Source organism: Protopterus annectens, chromosome 3.part1 (assembly GCF_019279795.1).
Source record: "Protopterus annectens isolate FY-2018-M chromosome 3.part1, PAN1.0, whole genome shotgun sequence".
Classification (NCBI taxonomy): Eukaryota; Metazoa; Chordata; order Ceratodontiformes; family Protopteridae; genus Protopterus; species Protopterus annectens.
The window spans coordinates 1,878,488,442-1,878,510,919 of record NC_056732.1 but is presented as its reverse complement, the minus strand read 5'-3'; the positions used below and the strand labels follow the sequence as shown (position 1 = coordinate 1,878,510,919).

Genomic DNA, 22,478 nt, shown 5'->3' with positions numbered 1-22,478 from the left:
TCATGAAAGCAGTGTCCTGAAACTCATAAAGAAGTTTGTCTCTACTTTCTTACCTGAAGAAGAATGGCATTACTGTAGAATTATTTCCACCAGTTTTTAGAGTCTGCAGATATCTGTGAAGTTTTGAGTAGCTCTTTCCTTGGAAATAAAAAGCTTGAACTGAATATTTGAAGCCTGTCACTAACATGTCACTTTAGAATGACATATTTGTGCAACTGAACTGTTTTTCATTTTTCTTTGTCTGCTCACTAATTGGCTTCCTTTCTTTTTTGCTTGATGGGTTTGCTCGCATTACTGCCTAGGCCTTCTCGGGTACCTGTTGGTATTTTTTATCTTTCTTGAGGCCCTTGACATGCTGGCCTGACGTGTGTGCCCAGACAAGATGCATTGTTCCATCAGCCAAGACAAACACTGCATGTTGTTTTAGAAGCTGGAATTTTAAAGACTCTTTTCTTTTGTCATGTTTTAGCACACACTGCTTTTGTTACAGTACAGGGTGATTGTCATCATAAATTAATCTTCCCAGTCCCATACCTGGACATCAAGCCTCTGCCCCAAAGTAGTTTCATTGACACATGCATTTACCCTTGGGTGGGATCTCTATAATCCGTTCATTCCTTTCAGGACCAAACAGGTGAGTAATATGCTGTCATCAACAGTGGTGCTGCAGCCCTATTTACCTGCACTTATGCCCAGGTAGCACTCCTGGGATTGGGTGTGTAATGTGTGCTGTATACTGTATAGGACAGTCACTTCCCATGAGTGATGTAGCAAAGAACGCCAGTACCTTTGTGAGTGATGTAATCCTCCAGACAATGCCAGTACTTCTGTGAGTGTTGTAATCCTAAACAACCCCAGTATTTCTGTGAATTGTGTAATCCTGAAGACGACACTATTACTTTTGTGAGTTGTGTAATCTTGCGTATGACACAAGTATTTCTGTAGCTTGCCTGGTTTATGCTGAGGAACTTGAATGGAGTATATGTCCCTGGGTACAGGTCTTTCACCTACCTACCATTCTAGTAGAGGTAATTAGACTTGGGCTTCCCCTTAACTCTGGGATTGTACTCCTACTTGTGACTGTCTGAGGGCTCATTGCAGTTTCTTTATTTACTGTTCATTGCATTTATTTATTTAATTTTTAAATATAGCAGAAGCAAATATAAAATCCCTTGTGAACAAGGAGCAAAAAATCCAGGCTGAGAATGTATTCCAAAATAACAGCAAGAAATCCACGAATAAATGTTCAGGTACCAGTTTATTAACAGAGGACACAAGCGCTTTCACAGTTGCTTCTTCAGGTATAACTCCTGCCATAAAAGCACACACCTTATATACTCTTCCTAATTAGTCTAAATGATCAATTAACATACTAAAACATTTAAAAAGATAGTACACATAAAAATAATACCTAGTTGAAATGCATTTGTATTACAAGATACACATACTAGAACATTTAAAGGATGGTACACATAAAAACATAAATAAATAAATATTATCTAATTGAAATGCATTTATAATAGTGGACAGTGAAATTATACATATAAATATATTCATATAAAAATTATGTTTATTCATTTAAAATATATTTATTTAAATATATATATATTTATTTATTTGATTATTTAAAAATATATGTATATATATATATATATATATATATATATATATATATATATAAATATATAAATGTTTAACAAGACATAAATATATATTAATGAATGTATTTAAATTTAAAATTTTTGAACATGTTAGAAATGTTAAAAATGAATCAAGATTCATCTATTCAATGGTCTATTACGAAGCACAGGCTTAATAGGAATACACTCATTAAGACCATGTCCAAAACTAGATCTGAGCCTCACAATCCATTTTGCTTCCGTATCCTCAGTTCTAGCTCTTACATCACCACCCCTACCATTCTCATATATAAGAGATAAAACTCTAAACTTAAATACATGGTCATCTCCCATGGCACTAATATGTTTAGCTAGAGCATTAGTCTTTGACTTCTTCCTAACATGATACAGATGCTCCCTGATTCTTTCTCTAAGGGTTCTATCAGTTTTGCCTATATAAAAACAGTGGCATAACTGACATTCTGCTAAATAAACCACATGTGAACTGTCACATGTAGCACCTACTCTAAAATCAGTGCTTTTTCTAGTATCAGGGTGATGAAATAATAGACTCATATCTATAGAGGAGCACTGTGGACAATGACCACAGGGTCGTGTTCCTTTAAACATCATAGGTGGTTTTACATTTTTCACACAACATAGCCTCCTGTACAAATTCTTCTTATTTTTAAAAGTATACTGTGGTGTGGTACTAATAAGAGAAGATATTGTGGGTTCGGTGGTTAAAATTGGCCAGCACTTATTAATAATATCAGTATATTGCTTGACATTCCTAGCAGAGGTAATACAAACATTAGGTTTTGGTTCATTGTTTGCAGTATGCCTGGAAGTATTACTTGAAAAGTATGGTTTTGCTTTGCTAGATCTCATTTGTCTCACCATCTTCTCATTCTTACTAATGCAATTAATATGGTAACCACGTTGTTTCAACTCATTACTGGTATTAAGCATCATCATACTCAACTGGATCAACACTTAGCCTGGATGCCCTAAAAAATTGATTGCGGGCTACGTTGTCAAAAACAAAATCAGGATGCATGCTTTGTCAATCGAGCAAATTATTCACCCTACATTCCTTCCTGTACATCTTAGTGCTTACTTTTCCTTTTACAATTTGAGCAAGAGCTGCCCATGGCAACCCCGTTTCTTTGCCAATAAATCTGTTCATTAAAAATAAATGTATTATTATAAAGCACTAATGCTATCAATTTATGTATAACTACAATCTCACTAGCATTAAGCATACCTACTTTCAACAATAACTTCTTCATAAAATCTATCCCAGTGTCATTGGGTATGACAGTAAAAAGAGAAACAACATCTAAAGTGACCAAAATAACCTCATCTTCTACATACCCATCATTAGTAAACTCATATAAATCGTGTAAAAAGTGCTCAGTATCTTTTAAAACATGACACATGGTATCTAATACAGGTCTTAGTCTCTTCTCTACATAAATAGAAATATGTGAGGCCTATAGTGTCAGGCAGGGGATGGTCTACTGAAGCTATTTCTATTTATGTAGAGAAGAGACTAAGACCTGTATTAGATTCCATGTGTCATGTTTTAAAAGATACTGAGCACTTTTTACACGATTTATATGAGTTTACTAATGATGGGTATGTAGAAGATGAGGTTATTTTGGTCACCTTAGATGTTGTTTCTCTTTTTACTGTCATACCCAATGACACTGGGATAGATTTTATGAAGAAGTTATTGTTGAAAGTAGGTATGCTTAATGCTAGTGAGATTGTAGTTATACAGAAATTGATAGCATTAGTGCTTTATAATAATACATTTATTTTTAATGAACAGATTTATTGGCAAAGAAACGGGGTTGCCATGGGCAGCTCTTGCTCAAATAGTTATGCTAATGCAGTCATGGCGACCTGGGAGATTGATAATATATTTAATAGTATATATGCACCTTATATACCTTTTTTCAGAAGATTTGTTAATGATTGTTTTTTCTTGTGGAAAGGTAACCTTGATGGGTTGAAACTTTTTGTAGAATATTTAAACAATAGCACAGATTTTCTGAAATTTACTTTCAATTATTCTTATACAGGAATCAGTTTTCTAGATGTATATGTAGATATAGATGCAACAGGAAAAGTAAGCACTAAGATGTACAGGAAGGAATGTAGGGTGAATAATTTGCTTGATCGACAAAGCATGCATCCTGATTTTGTTTTTGACAACGTAGCCAGCAATCAATTTTTTAGGGCATCCAGGCTAAGTGTTGATCCAGTTGAGTATGATGATGCTTAATACCAGTAATGAGTTGAAACAACGTGGTTACCATATTAATTGCATTAGTAAGAATGAGAAGATGGTGAGACAAATGAGATCTAGCAAAGCAAAACCATACTTTTCAAGTAATACTTCCAGGCATACTGCAAACAATGAACCAAAACCTAATGTTTGTATTACCTCTGCTAGGAATGTCAAGCAATATACTGATATTATTAATAAGTGCTGGCCAATTTTAACCACCGAACCCACAATATCTTCTCTTATTAGTACCACACCACAGTATACTTTTAAAAATAAGAAGAATTTGTACAGGAGGCTATGTTGTGTGAAAATGTAAAACCACCTATGATGTTTAAAGGAACACGACCCTGTGGTCATTGTCCACAGTGCTCCTCTATAGATATGAGTCTATTATTTCATCACCCTGATACTAGAAAAGCACTGATTTTAGAGTAGGTGCTACATGTGACAGTTCACATGTGGTTTATTTAGCAGAATGTCAGTTATGCCACTGTTTTTATATAGGCAAAACTGATAGAACCCTTAGAGAAAGAATCAGGGAGCATATGTATCATGTTAGGAAGAAGTCAAAGACTAATGCTCTAGCTAAACATATTAGTGCCATGGGAGATGACCATGTATTTAAGTTTAGAGTTTTATCTCTTATATATGAGAATGGTAGGGGTGGTGATGTAAGAGCTAGAACTGAGGATACGGAAGCAAAATGGATTGTGAGGCTCAGATCTAGTTTTGGACATGGTCTTAATGAGTGTATTCCTATTAAGCCTGTGCTTCGTAATAGACCATTGAATAGATGAATCTTGATTCATTTTTAACATTTCTAACATGTTCAAAAATTTTAAATTTAAATAGATTCATTAATATATATTTATGTCTTGTTACATTTATATATATATATATATATATATATATATATATATATATATATATATACATATATTTTTAAATAATCAAATAAATAAATATATATATTTTTAAATAAATATATTTTAAATGAATAAACATAATTTTTATATGAATATATTTATATGTATAATTTCACTGTCCACTATTATAAATGCATTTCAATTAGATAATATTTATTTATTTATGTTTTTATGTGTACCATCCTTTAAATGTTCTAGTATGTGTATCTTGTAATACAAATGCATTTCAACTAGGTATTATTTTTATGTGTACTATCTTTTTAAATGTTTTAATATGTTAATTGATCATTTAGACTAATTAGGAAGAGTATATAAGGTGTGTGCTTTTATGGCAGGAGTTATACCTGAAGAAGCAACTGTGAAAGCGCTTGTGTCCTCTGTTAATAAACTGGTACCTGAACATTTATTCGTGGATTTCTTGCTGTTATTTTGGAATACATTCTCAGCCTGGATTTTTTGCTCCTTGTTCACAAGGGATTTTATATTTGCTTCTGCTATATTGCTGCGTTTTGGGCTCTATTTTTGCTGATAATTTTAAAATATGTTGACCATGTAAGTGCACTGATCTAAGAAGATTCTTTTCAGACATAACCCAAGCTAAATAAGCAAACATTACAGATATAATTTTCACTTTACATATGCAGCTTTGTGCACTGTAATTTTTGCCCAGCAAGTGCTGTCAGTCCAGGATTTTGGAATGTTGTAAGAGAGAGATTCTGTGATTAAGCTTTGTTTACTGTGCAGGCATTGTGTTCCTTGGTTATTACACCAAAAGTAAGTCTATGGAGACAGATTGTAGCCATAACTTTATTTTCTCTGTAGGCACCATCTGTTACTCATTATTAGGATAACAGGATTAGATGTGTTAGCAGAGAGTGAAGCTATACTGTCATAGCAGATACCGAGTCTGTATGTGCCTGACTGTATATGTGTGTGTGTGTGTGTGTGTGTGTGTATATATCTATTTTATATATATATATATATATATATATCTATTATATATATATATATATCTATATATATATATATATATATATACACACACATACATGTGCACACACACACACACACGTGTAAAACATTTGAATAGTATTGGGAGGTAGCAGAAAAATATGTCATCAGGACTGCAGAAGGTGATGAATCGTATACTTGTTTATAATTTAATGGACTAGATGTGTCATCCTATCAATGGAATTGAGAATTAATATAGGGTTTATGGATTAAAGATTAGAGATACTATAGAAGTTTGAGTTCCAGTAGGGTTGTCAGTTACTAGGGAGTGTGAAAGGTTACCCGTATTGGAGTAGCCAGAGTATTGTAGGATTGGTGAGAACGTGTACGTATTTTCAATTTGGGCTAGTAGTTGCATATTTTTTTTTGTAGGCTGTTGAATGTGAAAACATCTAAAAACATTCCAAAAGAGAGTGATTACAAAACACTCCTTTGGGAGTGTTTTGTGAAAACAAACCAGTTGATGTGTACAAAATTAGCATGGTGATTTAAAAGAAAGTAAATGCTAAATAAGGATTACACTGCATTGTTTTGCCAGAGCCCAGTTGTTATAGGAGAAGAAGGCCCCATCAGCGTATGACTTGTCTGTGGAAGAGTGAAGGACTGTTAAGCCGCAGATGTCCCAGTGCATTTCTCTTTGGAATAAGGCGTTTTTTTTTTCTGCCTGTCGCATTCCTTTGTACATTTTGGTGTACCATGGCTATCTTTCCTTTGAGAAGAGGAGTGCTATTCCTTGCATTCAACGAATCAACACATCCTTCCACTTATTCAGTCACAGAACACAAGATTTATCATTACAAGTACTGATTTAGTGAATTACTTTTATTTAAATTGCCATGGAAGAAAGGGTGGACAGTTTCTGAATTGGACAGTACATGTTAAATTTTTAGAAAGCTGCCCAAATGAAGGAAACACGCTCCAATAAATGATCCAAATAAAGTAAAAACAAATGGTTAAATTTTATTCCAAAGTTTTCCAAATGGTAAGCGCTTTCACAATAACATAGTATTGCTTCATCAGACCAAAGATAACAGCAAGTGAATGTCCTTAAATAACAATTCAAAAATTAAACAGCCATTCAGAAATGTACAAACCAAGCATCAGTTACAATTTAAAGACAAAGGCATTCTAATTTAACCCGAAGCCTGAATGCACGTTTAAATGAACTTGTGCATGTAAGGACATTCACTTGCTGTTACCTTTGGTCTGATGAAGCAATATTATGTTATTGTGAAAGCGCTTACCGTTTGGAAAACTTTGGAATAAAATTTAACCATTTGTTTGTACTTTATTTGGATCATTTATTGGAGTGTGTTTCCTTCATTTGGGCAGCTTTCTACATTTTGTGAGTCAACGTTCGCTTTTTTTGGGTGTCTTGGATGTTTAATTTTTAGTTGCTACTGAAGCTGCTTACTGTTTAACTGCCCACCTGAAGGTATTTTTCACCCTAAAGCACCGCTTACTGTTTAACTGCCCACGTGAAGGTGTTTCTCACCCTAAAGCACCGCTTACTGTTTAACTGCCCACCTGAAGGTGTTTCTCACCCTAAGGCACCGCTTACTGTTTAACTGCCCACCTGAAGGTGTTTCTCACCCTAAGGCACAGCTTACTGTTTAGTTGCCCACCTGAAGGTATTTCTCACCCTAAGGCACCACTTAGTGTTTAACTTCCCACCTGAAGGTGTTTCTCACCCTAAGGCACCACTTACTGTTTAACTGCCCACCTGAAGGTATTTCTCACCCCAAAGCACCGCTTACTGTTTAACTGCACACCTGAAGGTATTTCTCACCCTAATCTCGCTGAGTTATGGTTTCACTTTCTGATTGTAACATGGCTTCACATTCACTCTCCAGTCCCCAAAAACACACTTACTTAGTCACCAACTGACAACTTCTGTGCATCTCTTTGAGGGTTTATGTTAATGCAGCCTCAAGGACTGCATGGTTTGGATCCATTAAGGGCTGAGGACTTGTTGGTGGTAGCTTTTCAAGTGGTTGCCAGAAATGCTATGTAAGGATGTTCAAATCCCATAGGCAAAATCCTATACCAATTCCTTACAATGTATAGGACTCCCTCAATGACTCAGGAAACCTATAACACATATTTAAGCATACTGCAAGCATGCATCATCCAACCCAATACCATATTCATGGGAGACTTTAATTCCTCCACTATTACTGGGAATCACATTCTACATCAGATGTGCTGGCACAAAGATTCCTGGATTTTGTAACCACAAACCCCCTGGACCAGATTGTCAGTATGCCAACTTGGGGTGCAGACATGCCTGATTTGATCCTTACTAATACGGGAGGGTGCTGCACGTCCCCTAGTGTAATGTTTTGTCTGGTAAGTTCAGACCACAAAACGGTCTCTTTTGAAGTAAAAATAAAACCTGGAATCCCAGCTAACATTGGAACATTCAGGAATTACTCCAAGGATAACTTCTTATTGCTAAGCAATAACCTGGCAAAATTTCAAGCCCCCTACACCCTGATAGCACTGCTGTCTATGCAGAACTGTTCACAGAAACCCTGTACAAGGATGCTAATACCTGCACCGAGGCAGCTCTACCCACCAGGAAGAAGTACAGAACTAACTCAGAAAACAAGCCTCCCTGGTGGAATCACAACATACTAGGTTGTATGACTTTAGGAAGAGAATCACGGAAAAAAATTAGGAGGTGCAGCACAAAGCAGAATAAAAGCACTCTTATCAGACTAAGCAAACAACTCGGAGGACAAATAAAGTTTACCAAAGCCACATTTGAGGTAAATTTGGCTTCCCAGTTCAAGGACAGCCACAAGACATTCTTTAGCTATGTCCACAACCTCAAAAGCAATACACAATTGTGTGCAGAGCTTATTGTAAATGGAGCCAGGTATAATAAGCCAGAAGATATACTAACCAACTGGCAGACCAATTCATCTCTAACTTTACCCTCCTCCACCTCCCATTAGGAAGTGCCATCAAATGCAACTCTTCAGTGCTTTCTCTAAGGCTCAGAACACTGCACTGATGGACCCCAACAATGTGTCATGTGGCATATTAAGTAGAATGAAACATGACCTGTCAGGCCTCTTGAATCTCTGTTTAAATGTAGCCTCCAAACAGGCTTTTGTTCCTCACAAATGGAGAACATCATCCCTCTGCACAAAGGTGGGCCATCTGCAGACCCACAAATCTCATGCTCATATCTAAAAATGGAAAGAGATTTCATGGAAACGATCATTAATGACATAGAAAACCTCCCAACACTTGTTCCAACCTAGTTTAGTTTTGTCAAGGGCAGGTCATGCTTACTTGACCTGGTGGACTTCTTTGAGAAGCAATGGACAAGGGCAAAATGATTCCCACTGTCTACCCTGACCTGGCCCAAGGCCTTTAACACAATAACCCACTCAGGCATTGTTGACAAACTCAATGGGTATGGTATAAACTCTTATGTCACCTGGTGGATAGACAGCTTGCTTAGGACCTAGGAAATCAGAACTGGGATGTCAACCTCTACAAAGAGGCCAGTCAACAGCAGAGTCCCTTTACTTCTCCGAAATCAAGACCAACATCAGGGGCCTCTGGCTGAACAAATTTGCAGATTATTGCAAATTAGGAGCTGTCGTAGAACCCCCATTGACACTAATATTCTGCAAAAAGGGCTGACATAGACAAATATTTGGTGTCAGAAGCCCTGGACTAAAACGAAAACAAAATGCCAAGAAATGCATAATAGTATCCTTTGGGAAGTCATCCATCTCTGGTAACTATCATATGAACAACACACCCCTAGGAGTTGACCAAGTTGTCAAGGACTTGGGGACACACATAGTGACAGTTATATTTCTGCAGTAGTGAGGAAATAATTCTAGGTTGTGTAACTTGTAAACAAACGTATGGCAGTTATATTTCTGCAGTAGTGAGGAAATAATTCTAGGTTGTGTAACTTGTAAACAAACGTATGGCATCTAGGTCCAAGGAAGTCATTGTGCCATTGTATGTGGCGTTCGTCAGACCTATCACTGAGTACAGTGCCCCCTTTGCCATGTACCTAACCAGGCATATTCATATTTTCCAGCAATTGGAATGTCCACAGAGGTTCCTCAATAAAAGAATACAAGGTGAAAGTAACTTGTCCTGTGCAGACCACTTCAAAGCCCTATCCCTGTATTCTGTCTCTTACAGCTTATTTAGTATGCCAGGCATCATTGTACCCCACTCTGATACACCTCCTGCATAACTGCAAAACAAACAGCACCCAATTTACCCATTTTAAAAACTTGACTCTTGCCGAGGACCTGCTGGAGATGCAGGTATATGTCCCAGGGACTGCTCCTTCTCTAACAGGCTTCTTATCAATGAGAAACATAGTTCCCCCTAACCAAATTCAAGTGCAACTTGAACAGTTAGACAGGGAACAGGAAATTCATCTTTGGTTTGGCACCTCTGTCTCTAGTGGACACAAACAGCTTGTAAATGTTTCATCTCGTAAGCCCTTGTTTACACTTACCAAGGGTTCCAGAATTTGTCAGAGATTTTGGAGGCATAGCTAGGCTTAAAAAGGCCTCTGTAGTCTATAACCTAGTACACACCTGTGAACCTGTAAAAAATGATAGTATATCAAATCTCTTGATAAAGAGGTAGCCTTGAAGCAGATGCCCAGTGTCCTCCTTCAAAGCCCTTTGCTCCCTGTCTTGTGATATCTTTGTACCAGAAATAGTGTATTGCTTCATGTCCCCACAACCTTTTCATAGCTTGTCAACCTTCATGAAACAAAATGCTTTTACAGCTGCCTTAAGATGTTCCTTTGTAATTGGCCAGTTTTGCTTCTTTCCTTTCCATTTATAAAATCCTTAAATTGCTAACCATCTCCCTTTATTAACTTGTTTTTGTTGATTGCAGTCCCCCTCTGTCCTGTCATCCCCTGAGAACATGTATGACCTGTACAGCCTTTCTTTGTAAGTAAAGTCTTGTGTGTACCCTACTGTTATACTTTTCACATTTGTTTCTGGATGCCCTTGAGATCTAAGCACAGTACTTCAGGTGAGGCCATAACAGAGCCTGTGTAGTAGCACATTTACTCCCCATGTGTAGCATGAATGGAATAGAGTCTGCCCATTGTTCCAGAATGATCTGTGTAATGACACCGTTATCCTTGAACCTCTGCAGTCACATACACATCTGTAGAACTGCCACAGTCTTTCTTAGCTGTAGGATTGTTAACACATTTATACTGTTTGTTTTACAGAAAGGACTGTGGTGTTATCATAACCTCATTCCTGGCCAGCTCCCCAGCACCTTATGTCCAGTCTTAAACATAAGCCGCAGGTATCACAAAGATATCTTTTGCTGTACAGTAGTGGGTGAGCAGGTGTGCTCAGGTGTGGTAGCCACTGTACTCATATACTTACATTATTTAAAAAATATATATATACATTTTAATTGCAAAAATGATATATATTTTCATTGCAGGTAAAGTAGTATGTTTTGGGTTACAGTTCTAACAGATGAGCAGAAGTCTCGGATCCAGGCCATGAAGCCCATGACAAAAGAAGAATGGGAAGCAAAACAAAGTGTCATCAGGAGAGTTGTGGATCCAGAAACAGGAAGGACGAGGTAAGAGCCAAGCCTTCTTATTTGCACTGTTTCCACGTTTTTATTAGTTACTAAGATCTTGGTAAACTGTTATTTTTTTTTTTTATTTGAATTTTAGTTAAAAAAAAACTGATATACTACGCTTGTAATTTGTATTATTTATTTTTGTTTTATTTGACAGTTTGCTAACTGGGAAAGTGGGATAGTAAGCTTACCCTTTTCAGCCACAACTCACGTCAAGTGTACAATAAAGTTTATTCAGTGTTAATACGAGAAAAAAATAAAGATTAAAACAAATACAGAAAGGAGCAGAAATCCAGAACAGAATAAATAATATGTGCAAAGTGTATGTTTAACAAACGCAGTCTGAGAGGCTCAGAAGGTAGCATACTCACTTTTGAGCTCATAATAGCTCAGGTGGATGTAAAAGATCCCTCTGCACCTGTTTAAGAGTAGGGGAGATTCGTTGATGCCCTGGCCAGATGGCTCAGCAGATAGCTTACTCACCTTTGAGCTGATAATAGCTCAGGTGCATGTAAAAGCTCCCATGGCACCTGTCTAAGAGTAGGGGAGCTTCCCTGATGTCCTGGCCAGAATTTCCTCTATAGTATAAATACCACCTCTGGTCTTACCTGAACGGAAGTCACTGGCCTTTTAGGACTGACCCAGGCAGCAAAGGATATGTAAATAAATAAATTTAACATTGTAACAACACTGAGCACACAGTAACAAACGTGGACGGAATATATGTTAACCATTGTAAGCAAAAGTGGGTACCATCTTTTATCAGGTGCAATGCTGTCTGTTGTCACAGAAGCAGATGCACTTGGATTTCTTTTGCAAATGCTGCTTAAGTTTTTGTCCTGAATAATTGAAGATTTTTACTGTTTTTTTTTTTATTTCAGGAAGGAGTTGGTCTCATAGCTGGCATTCTCATGTAGAGAAAAGAGGTTCTGTTAGTAATAGGTAGCCATAAAACCTTCTCATATGGAGAAGAGAGATTCTGTTAGTAATAGGTAGCCATGATACCCTCTCGTATAGATAACAAGAGATTCTGTTAGTAATAGGTCACCAACCTGCCTTTTTGTACAAAGTGCAGTGATGGCAGTTTTGTTTTGCTAGCAGTGCGAATCTTAAGTATTTGTATTTTCAGCTACTTGACCTTTTTGTGTCTTTTGTGCTGAGTAAAGGGCATTAAGAGGAAGGGCATATTCAGCCTTTGTATTAGGACTTTTTTGGCTAAAGCCATCCTGGTCAGCATCAAGAGGTGTCAAAGATGACGAAGGAGTTGTAGTTGAGATAAGGAATGGTAACAATGTTATCTTTATGAAAAGTAAAATTTAGTACTGGATGAGGTCTTACTCCCAGATATTTTTTGTTGCTTAACGTTTGGTGTAATGTTCCCTTTTAAGTCTGTTAAGATTACAGGAGGTAGTGATGGCAGTTAGTCATAAAAGAATTTAGGGAATGGCTAAAAAGAATCCTGTGGCTTGAAGTGTTCGCTGTGCCCAGATTGGCTGCCTGTATTCCAGAAATGTATTTGGTTTTAAAGGCACTGTGACCTGGCAGCAGTGGTTATGCATAGTGTGATGCCCCTGCACTGACACAGTAAATAAGGAGCCTCAGTCCTCACCACTAGCACCAGTGAGGCACGTACACATTGGGAAGATGACAAGTACACGCACAGTAAAGTACAATTTTCCTTAAGAGCACAGAGAAATCACAAACAGTCTAGGGCTGGTTTCTCCCTCTTTCTCCAGAACCCCAGTAAGACTCCCCACTGGCACACTTGTATAGTCGAGTACTTAGCCATGGTTCCAAGCCAAGTCCTCCCAACACTCTCTCTGTCCAACCAGTGCTTTGTGTCCCTGCCCAAGTAGCTGACACACACACACACACACACACACACACACACACTCACACACTTTGAGATTTGATTTATACACAAAAACACACCTGGAAAACACTGGAGCAGGTTTACTAGCTATGCCCCCTTCTGCCCAGCCCATAAGGTAGTTAGGACTGCCACCGGAACCCCTTATCAGCTACTTTAAGGCCATTCCCAAAGGGTGACCAGTCTTACTGTGTAATGTTACTATTGTCCAAATGGTAAGTGTGACCAAGACTTAAAGGCTGTTTAGGAGTGGCCTGTACAGTGTCACCAGATACATATGCAAGTACTGTAAGATCTTAAGTATCTCTAAACAAACCAGCCACAATTAAAAGGTTTAAATATATTTAATAATAAGTAATAAAATAACAAGACAATGCTCAGTAACTCATCACAGTGACTACAGAGTTCAGAATCACAGGAAATATTTTAAAACAACATTGCAGGACAGTCTCACATAAATACAGAAAACATCTAAGCTAATCTTTTTATATTCCTATCTATCTCTAAGAGAAATCAGTGTAATGTAGTTTTACTATAAGCAAGGAAAGTGCTGATGAGAGGATGTTTCCAGGTCCAAAGACAAATGCAAAATGCACAGACTCGCTCTCAAGAGATAGTTCTTAAATTAATAATGCACTTTACTGCTGGGTTCAATGGGGTGACATCACTCTTTGTCACCTGCCTTCAGTTCTTAGGCTAACAAAAACTTAGAATTTAGCACCTCTGTGTCAGAGGTACATATCTCTCAAACGTTTGCCAAGAGCTGGAAGTCATAAAACAGTTAACCACTTTTACATTTGAAACCTAGTAATTATTTCTGTTTCAAGACAATAGGAAAATCTACAACTCTAGACATTGTGTCTGCTATGAGCTGAAACAGAGATAACAGAATCGTAAAACAATTTCCACTTATTTTTCTTGATGTTTTGCAAGTTAACTCCGTATGTTCCAGGTTCTACCATTAAAACACACATCTGCACAGGTATATATTTTATACACATTTCTGCCCTTTTCTAGAAGGGTACACTGTGGTTACATTCTTGAAGCTCAGTATATAACATAGAGTTCAGCACACACTTCTGCACCAGTAGTTTAATATACACATAACATATAGTTGTCTTACATTTGTAAGACAAGCCTATGGATCATATTAATATTCACAAATGACATATGATTATTTACAAACTTCCAGATAGCTGGGCTGGCAGCCTCACGCATAGCTCTCAACCTTCTGTCTCCACAATGTGGAACAGATGGGCAAAATATGGAACAAATGGGCAAAACATGGAACACTGCCTCTCATAATGTGGAACAAATGGGCAACATTTGGAACACTGCCTCTCATAATGTGGTGCAGATGGGCAAAATATGGAACACTGCCTCTCATAATGTGGAACAAATGGGCAAAATGTGGAATGCTAACCAACAGCTTCTCTACCAACTTTAACTAAGAGGCTCACAGGATGGTTAAAATGTGTTATTTTATACTTATAAAACATTGTTTTGATGATTTAGCATGATTCAGTTTGTTTACCATGGTTTTCAGTTACAAGTCCTATGACTGAATGTGTGTCAGAGCCCTTCAGTGTGGAACGAAGAGGAACATGGACTTTTTAATACTCAAAGTGAGGTACGTTCTTCATTATGAAGGAACGCTTGAGAGGCATGTGGTTATGATCCCAGTAAGGGAGTTCTGATAAACTATACAAATGTACTGCCACTTGCTGGGCTGTCAGGTATCTGGTGTCTGAAACACTCATGGGCTATCAGTGGGTAAACACTGACAGAGGATTAGATCTGTCACCTGCCTGGTGTCTGAAACACTCATGGGCTGTCAGTGGGTAAACAGTGACAGAGGATTAGATCTGTCACCTGCCTGGTGTCTGAAACACTCATGGGCTGTCAGCAAGAAAGCAGTGGTGGGAGGATTGTATAAATTTCAGGATTACCTTGCAGGTAGCACAACACTGAGCATAAATTGAAGTTGGGACTATTTTACCAACAAGGGCCACATTGATGGGGAGTACTAGTTAAGGCTTATGGTTATTTAGTGCCAGAAAACTTAACACCATAAACTCAGGCTTGTTTTATGACGTGTTAAATGGGGTGGACTGATGATCTGGAATATTCACTGAAAAAACATATAAGAACCAAAGTATTTTGTCTGACATTAACAGTGAAGATAGGCTCTGTTAGAGAGTCCATGTCCCTGCAGATGAATGAGTTGAGCCTGTCAGATGTGTGTGAAAACCGTGACTGACTGTATTGTGACAGTTGGGTTCATATAGCAGTTTATTATCTTTTTAAGAACCAAAGTATTTTGTCTGATATTAACAGTGAAGATAGGCTGTGTTAGAGATTCCATATCCCTGCAGATGAATGAGTTGAGCCTGTCAGATGTGTGTGAAAACCGTGACTGACTGTATTGTGACAGTTGGGTTCATATAGCAGTTTATTATCTTTTTATCTACACAGTTCCGGACTTGCTGAAAGGCTAATGCAGTACGACCATCTTGTGTCTTTTTCTGTGAAATCTTCAGCTGGCATGTATTCTGTAGTTCTACAAACTTATTTTTTGGTGGCCTGTTTAACTCAGGATAGATTGGTTCAGCTTTGGTAAAAGTGGGCACCCAAATACTTTCACTTCCACAGCTTTGTTGCAGATCTGTCCCAGTTTCACTTTTATACAGTTTAATGATATATATAATTTTCATTGTCCATAATAAGCTAGAAATACAAAGAATAGTTAGCAGAAATTTAGAGGAATATGTTAAGCTTTCTCATTTGGAGTGAAAATACAGTTAAGAAAGACAAAAAAATGAGGACCTTGTGTGCGTCGTCTTCAGTATGTTAACAGGGACGTACTGCTGCTGCAGCTGTGAACGTTGTTTGTACAAACTGGCCGATCCTAGAGCTAAACAAATGTTATTCAACATAAATGACCTGTGGATTATGCAGTTGAAGAGCAGAAGCCCTTTAAAAAGTCAAGGGGAGGGCACTCCTGTTTTTGTTTTGGAGTTAGTCATATTCTGTTAGTCTGCAGTGTCCCAAAAATATGTTCCCAATTGCTTACTTCTTTTTTCTGTGTCACACGTCTAACATTTGCTGTCTACCTGAGGAAACATTCTTTGGAGTGTGCTTGGGATATAAAAATACCTTTGCAAACACTTCAAGAAATGATCCTAAATCTTCTAGACTTTGTTGCATATTTGGGAGCTATACATATATCCTCCATTGTTTCTTTGTGATTTGCTTAACCAGTCTTTTTTTCCAATCCTTTCTAACCTCCTCTGATTAATTCTTGTAGTTATCGTGCAATATTTTATATGCCCTAGTAGTTGTCCCTGTTTTAACAACAGCTTCTGTTCTAGATTCTACTAAAAGCTGCACCAGTGTTGGTCTTTTGCTGAAGATCCCCCTATTCCCTTCTGTTAGCCTATACTCTGATATCAATCATTGATAGGGAAGGCAATCTCTAGCCTGCAGGCCAAATTAATTTGTGGCCTCTTCCCATTCTAGTGCCTTTCCCCTCTGTAATTATTTGCTCCCAATACCTTGCTTGCTAAAATTCCAGCACCCTCTTACCTATTGTCTCTACCTCTAGTTGCAGTCATCCCAAACGGCAGAATCTTCTTTCTCCATACCCACGTTGACTTAGTTCTTAGAATACTTTCTGTTACTTTATAAACATAATATTCTGTATGCTTATTATTTTCCTTAAGGATCTGCATCCAAAATCCCAGTCTGTCCATATTTCTGGAGCTTCCACCTGTTTCGTCATCATCATCAACCTTTCTGCTTTGAATTATAGCTTTCTGCTTGTGCTATGTATAGAAAGCTCAACTGTGTACCTCTGAATACCCCTTCAAATCAGGTAATCCTAAACCTCCTTGTTCTATTAGAAAGATTAATTTGTCCCACTTGACTCTTGCCCTCTTCACTTCCTAGATAAAATCATTCAGTTCTTTATTAATTGCTGTCCGCAACTTCTCTGGTTGGTAAAATATGCCAGACCTGTGTATAAAACTAAAGGGACTAATATTGCTTTATGAACTTTAGTGAAAGTATAACAAATCAAGTGCCAGATGCCAACCAATATTGGAGGCACTAGAATATAGTACAACACCAGGGCAGTAATCTTCATTTGACAGTGCCTGGACAGTAATGTCTATTTGAAGTAGTCATTGTTACTGTTCAGTCTTGACCCTGATTGACACTGTTTCCTTCACAGCATCACTTTTCTTGTAGGTGATTTAATGAAAAGTCTCTGTGTTTTGGAGAGATGCCAGTGCCACAGGTTTTTATCAACTTAACTTTGGTTTCTCCCAAGAAAACATTGTGTATTTGGGGAACAGGAAACTTGTGGCTAGATTTAGTTAAAAGATGGGGAGACTAAAAGAAATGTGACATAGAGGTCAATAAATACAATGTAGAGGTCCAAGGATGAGGATATCTGATGGCCAAGAGGTAATAATTGCATGAAATGATGTGATGGATGCAAAATGAGCCATTACCAGAAAAAAAAGATCTGATGTTGTCAATCATTTATCCTTGACCTTTGGGACTTGGTTCTTACTCTTGGGACCAGCTCGGCTGTAATAACAGCTTGCGAGAACCAAAAACTCTTGAGCCAAGTCCCTACCCAGAAAGGCCCTCTCAAGATTACCTCAGATCTCATTTGCCGCTCTTCTACATAAGATGCGTCAGCCAATCTCTCTCTCTTGAGCTAAATGTATTTTTTGTATTAGAAACTTAAGTTAAATCTTTCTGCTTGTCCAGTTAACTTTTTCACCGTCTGTTGGCTTGTACTGTCCCTCTCGCTGCACTTCAGTCTTCTTCCTTACTATTGTTGGTAGTTTTTCTCTCGGGTATTTCTGTTTCTGTTTCTGTTTTGTGAATTGATAGTTTTTCTCTGTTACAGTAGTCGTTGGATACTTCTGTTTTGTGAGTGTACGATCTGCCTCTTTACCTTGTGTTATCTGTTCTGCCATTGTTGGTAACGCTGTCCTTTTCTCCCTACCTCTTGGTTGCTCTGGCAGCCATTGTCGGCATCCTTTCCTTCTCTTCTTATTGCTTTTGTTTGTGTGTGTGTAGCTGTGAGAGTGTTTCTCTGCCAGTCAATATTTATTTTTTGTTTTACTAGTCAACATGGCAGATAAAGCAAAGGGATGACTGGGTTTAAACAGTGCCGTGATTGTGGAAGAAAAATGCCCAATTCTGATGGGCACTCAGCTTGTGTCTACTGCTTGGGCCTGGTGCATTTACAAGAGGATTGCACTATTTGTCAAGCTTTTAGTCACCAGGCCCTCGTAGAAAGGAAAAACAAACTGATTTTCAAAAGTCTGATTAAGACTTCTTTTGATGAGGCTTTGTCCAGTCAGCCTAGAACATTCATATCTGATGTGTACTCACCTTTATCTTCCTCTAAAATTGAACATGGAGAGAAGAGGAGTCTTTTGGTGCCATTGTCTCCTTCAGCTCCGGCACACAAGAGATCCTAAATCTTTAGTTCCCGTACACTCTGCAGAACCAAAGTTAAGTGCCAGAAAATCTATGGTACTAACTGTGTTGACCGGTTTGGCACCATGGGTTTCTGTGCCGGCCACAACTGTCCATGTGTCTTCTTCCCCATTGGTGCCATCCGTAATTTTGGAACTGGTTCCTTCCACGGTGTCATTAGCAACTTTGGAATCAGGATTTATTTCAGTTCCCAGGACTAGGTATTCTCCCTCAATAGATCCCTTTGTGGGACACCTTCCAAGCTCTTTTTTAGAGAGAATAGAATCCCCCTCAGCATTTTCTGTCTGTTCCTCTAGTAGTCTGACAGAAGTCAACGTCGTGAGGTTGGTGGATTAGCTCCTCGTGGCTAGGGCTCTTTCAGTCTCTTCCCAGGTTACACTGCCTTCTGGAGATGGGACTTCCTGTCCAAGGGCTCCACCAGACATTCCTCCTGTAACCTCCACTTTGGTGTTAGAGACCACGACTCCAATTTCCCTGGTTCCAGCTCTCCTTTGCTGACAGAGTTTATGTCTTCGGCTCTAGTGTCTGTACTGAGTTCCTCTGTTCCTTTGGAACCAAAGGACTCCTGGGGTCATAGCTCCGCTGCCTCATTCGTGGGCTTTTCCTCTGCTTTGACCTCAATGGTGGTCACCTTTCAGCTGGGGGGGGACCATGGTTCCAAGGTTGTCCTTTTTGGTTCTGGGCTCCCATCCCTGTTTGGATAGGCCTGCCTTCCAGGTCATGGAGAGGACCTTGGCCTCTGCAAGTTCTCAGCCAGTCCCATACCAATATGAGCATTTTCCAGGACTCACTGTTGTCCAGAGCTTCCACCAACCTCCATGCCCGGACAGCGAACTTCGAAGCTGCAGGACACCCCTGCACAGGGCCTTACCTCTTCTGAGTCCTCCAATTCACCACTGAGGAGGTGCCCCCAGAAGAGGATGTGTAAGAGGAAGCACCTAGATTCCCCAGAGGAGTCTGTCCCACAGAGGGCACGGACTTCAATGACAGGGAGGGTTCCCCCAGGTCACCCTCAGAAGACGTCTCCTTTGGAGACATTCTTGAAATATCAAAGCAGAAAGTTGGCTGGAAGCCCAAAGACCCTTTCTCAGAGGAGTCGGTGTATCTGCAAGCCTTCAGTGCTCACCCATCTACCTCTTGGGTGACTCCGCTTGCTGATGATCTCATTAAGTTGACTGCACAGCGGGCATAGAAGGCCTCTGATTCAGCAGAGCCAATCCCCGGGAGACAAAACCAAATCTTTTCAGCCCCAGAAGACCATCAGTACTGGGCCAAGGGTTTAGCAGTAGATGCCATGGTGGTTGCATCAGCCATGAAGAAGGAACTTGCAGATGAGAGTTCCACTGTTCATCCTCTTAACTGAGAGTGCAGGACGATGGACAGGTTTGGGAAGCTGGAATATGCTTCTTCGACTTTTACCTTATGGTCATTGAACTTAATGGCACACTTCACCAGACTCCAGAGCGATCTGATCAAGGAGCTCTCAGATATCCATGTAGGAGCTGTGTCTGAGGAGGTACAGGATAAAGTAGCCTCCCAGCTTACTGTCCTGGAATCTACTTCTAACTCATCCATGAGGCTTATTGCACATGCAGCCGAAGAGACGACTAGGGCATCAGGTTCTGCATTGCCAAAGAAAGCATGCCTGGAAATCTTCATTTGTCAATGCTCCGTTTGACGGATCATCCCTTTTTGGCCCCAAAGTCAAAGATATCTTGGCCAGGTGTGAAAAGGATGGAAAGACCCTCTGTGCAGTGGACATACATTTCTCTGCTCCTCAAAGTTTCTACTTCAGGAACCAGAGGTCTGGAAAAATGTGGTTCAAGAAAACCCAAGAGCCTTTCCAGGACATATGTGGCATTGTCTCCCCTTGAGGCAGAGGGGGTAGCTTTAATGGAAGATGCCAACCTCGCAGCAGGAATGGCCCACAAAATCAGGGTTCCAGAGATTCTGTCCACAAAATCAGGGTTCCAGAGATTCCTTATCAGGAAAACCCTACCAGCGCTCCTGATGGGAGGCCTGATTGCTTGCTTCTGGAGGCAGTTGGGGAAGACTGTCCTTGCACTCACTAACCTGGTGACAAATCACCACAGATACTTGGGTGGTAAGGATCATTGCCAGAGGATACTACGTTCCCTTCATACTCACTCCCAGAACAGGAAGAAGAATCCCAGATGTTCCACCCAATCAGGGATCAGGCAGCTCCGAAAATTCAGAGGCTGCAAGAAAAAAGTCATCCAAGAAGTCTCACCAGACCAGATAGCATCCAGATTCTGCTCAAGGTTGTTTATTTGGTGCCAGAAAAGACAGGGAACAAAATTTGCCTGAACAAGTAAAGGCTAAATTATTGGATGCTCCTGTTCAGCATAATGTTTTGTTTGGATCAAAAGCTGAAGAGGTGATTAAAAAGCTGGAGGATAAGGCGAAATCCATGCAAACAGTTAAAGATTTCTTACAAGTACAGCCACCTAGATTTAGCAGGAATTGGCCTTCAAAAAATTGGTCCTTTCCCACTTCAGACAGGCCTCAAAGGGGTAGATATAGACGTTCCAGAGGAAGGCCTCAAACACAAGCTTCTTATAGACCAAGACAGTGGACTTCTTCCACCCCCTAGGGGAGGAGATGACAGATCACAAACTCAAAGGAAACAAACTCAATGACTCCCTCTGTTGGGCTACAGGAACTTCTTGCCTGGAAGCCCCTCTCGGAGGAAAACTCTCTCTTTTTTATCAAAATTGGACTCAAATAACCCAAGACAGGTGGGTTTTGGATGTGGTTTTAAGAGGTTACAAATTCCATTTTCATACCTTGCCAAGGCCAAGCGGATGGCCAGACCTTCCAAAACATCAATGGATGGAGGCCTTAAACCAGGTTTAAGCTCTTTTGGCTATGAATGCCATAGAATTGGCTCCACTTTCAGAGATGGGAAAAGGTTTTTACTCAAGGCTCTTTCTACTCCCAAGGAAGCAAAACTCATGGAGACCCATTCTGGATCTGTCGGTCTTGAACACCTTTCTAGAGATTCCAAAATTCAAGATGCTTACTCTACAGCAGCTACTTCCAATGCTGTCCAAAGATGCATGGATGGTAACTTTGGATTTAAAGGAGGCATATTTACACATTCCCATCAGGCAGGATTGCAGAAAATACCTCCGGTTCAAGGCCGGATCGAGGCACTTTCAATTCTCTGCGCTGCCCTTTGGATTGTCTACTGCGCCCAGGGTCTTTACCAAATGCCTGGCTCCAGTAGTAGCTTACTGCAGACTCAAGGGAATTCAAATTTACCCTTATCTGGACGATTGTCTAATTCAGGCAGACAGCAAGGATGTCTTACTCCAGCATCTAGAATTTGTACAGAACCTCCTCAAGTTCCTGGGATTCTCTGTAAACATAAAAAAATTCAAATTTGACACCATCACAACAGATAACTTTTCTGGGTGCACTTCTAAACACCACAACCCAGATGGCATTTCTGACATCCTGACATCCGAAAAACAATTACAGCTGGCTTCAACTTCCAGAACCTTGGCAACTTTAACTCAACTATCTGCAAGGAAATTCCTGCAGGCTTTGGGTTACATGGCCTCCTGCATCCTTCTCGTACCATATGCAAGACTACA

The 22,478-nt window shown here is 39.4% G+C and overlaps 1 protein-coding gene across 5 annotated transcripts in view; it reads left to right on the top strand.

The window, feature by feature from the left end:
• The window catches only part of ARL6IP4 (ADP ribosylation factor like GTPase 6 interacting protein 4), a 432,826-nt gene that overhangs the window by 325,057 nt on the left and 85,291 nt on the right, over positions 1-22,478 (top strand). For all 5 annotated transcript variants that reach the window (XM_044067919.1, XM_044067920.1, XM_044067924.1 and 2 more), the window contains one exon: positions 11,348-11,465. In XM_044067919.1, the coding sequence (XP_043923854.1) occupies positions 11,348-11,465 (118 nt within the window). The remainder of the gene's footprint in view (positions 1-11,347; positions 11,466-22,478) is intronic.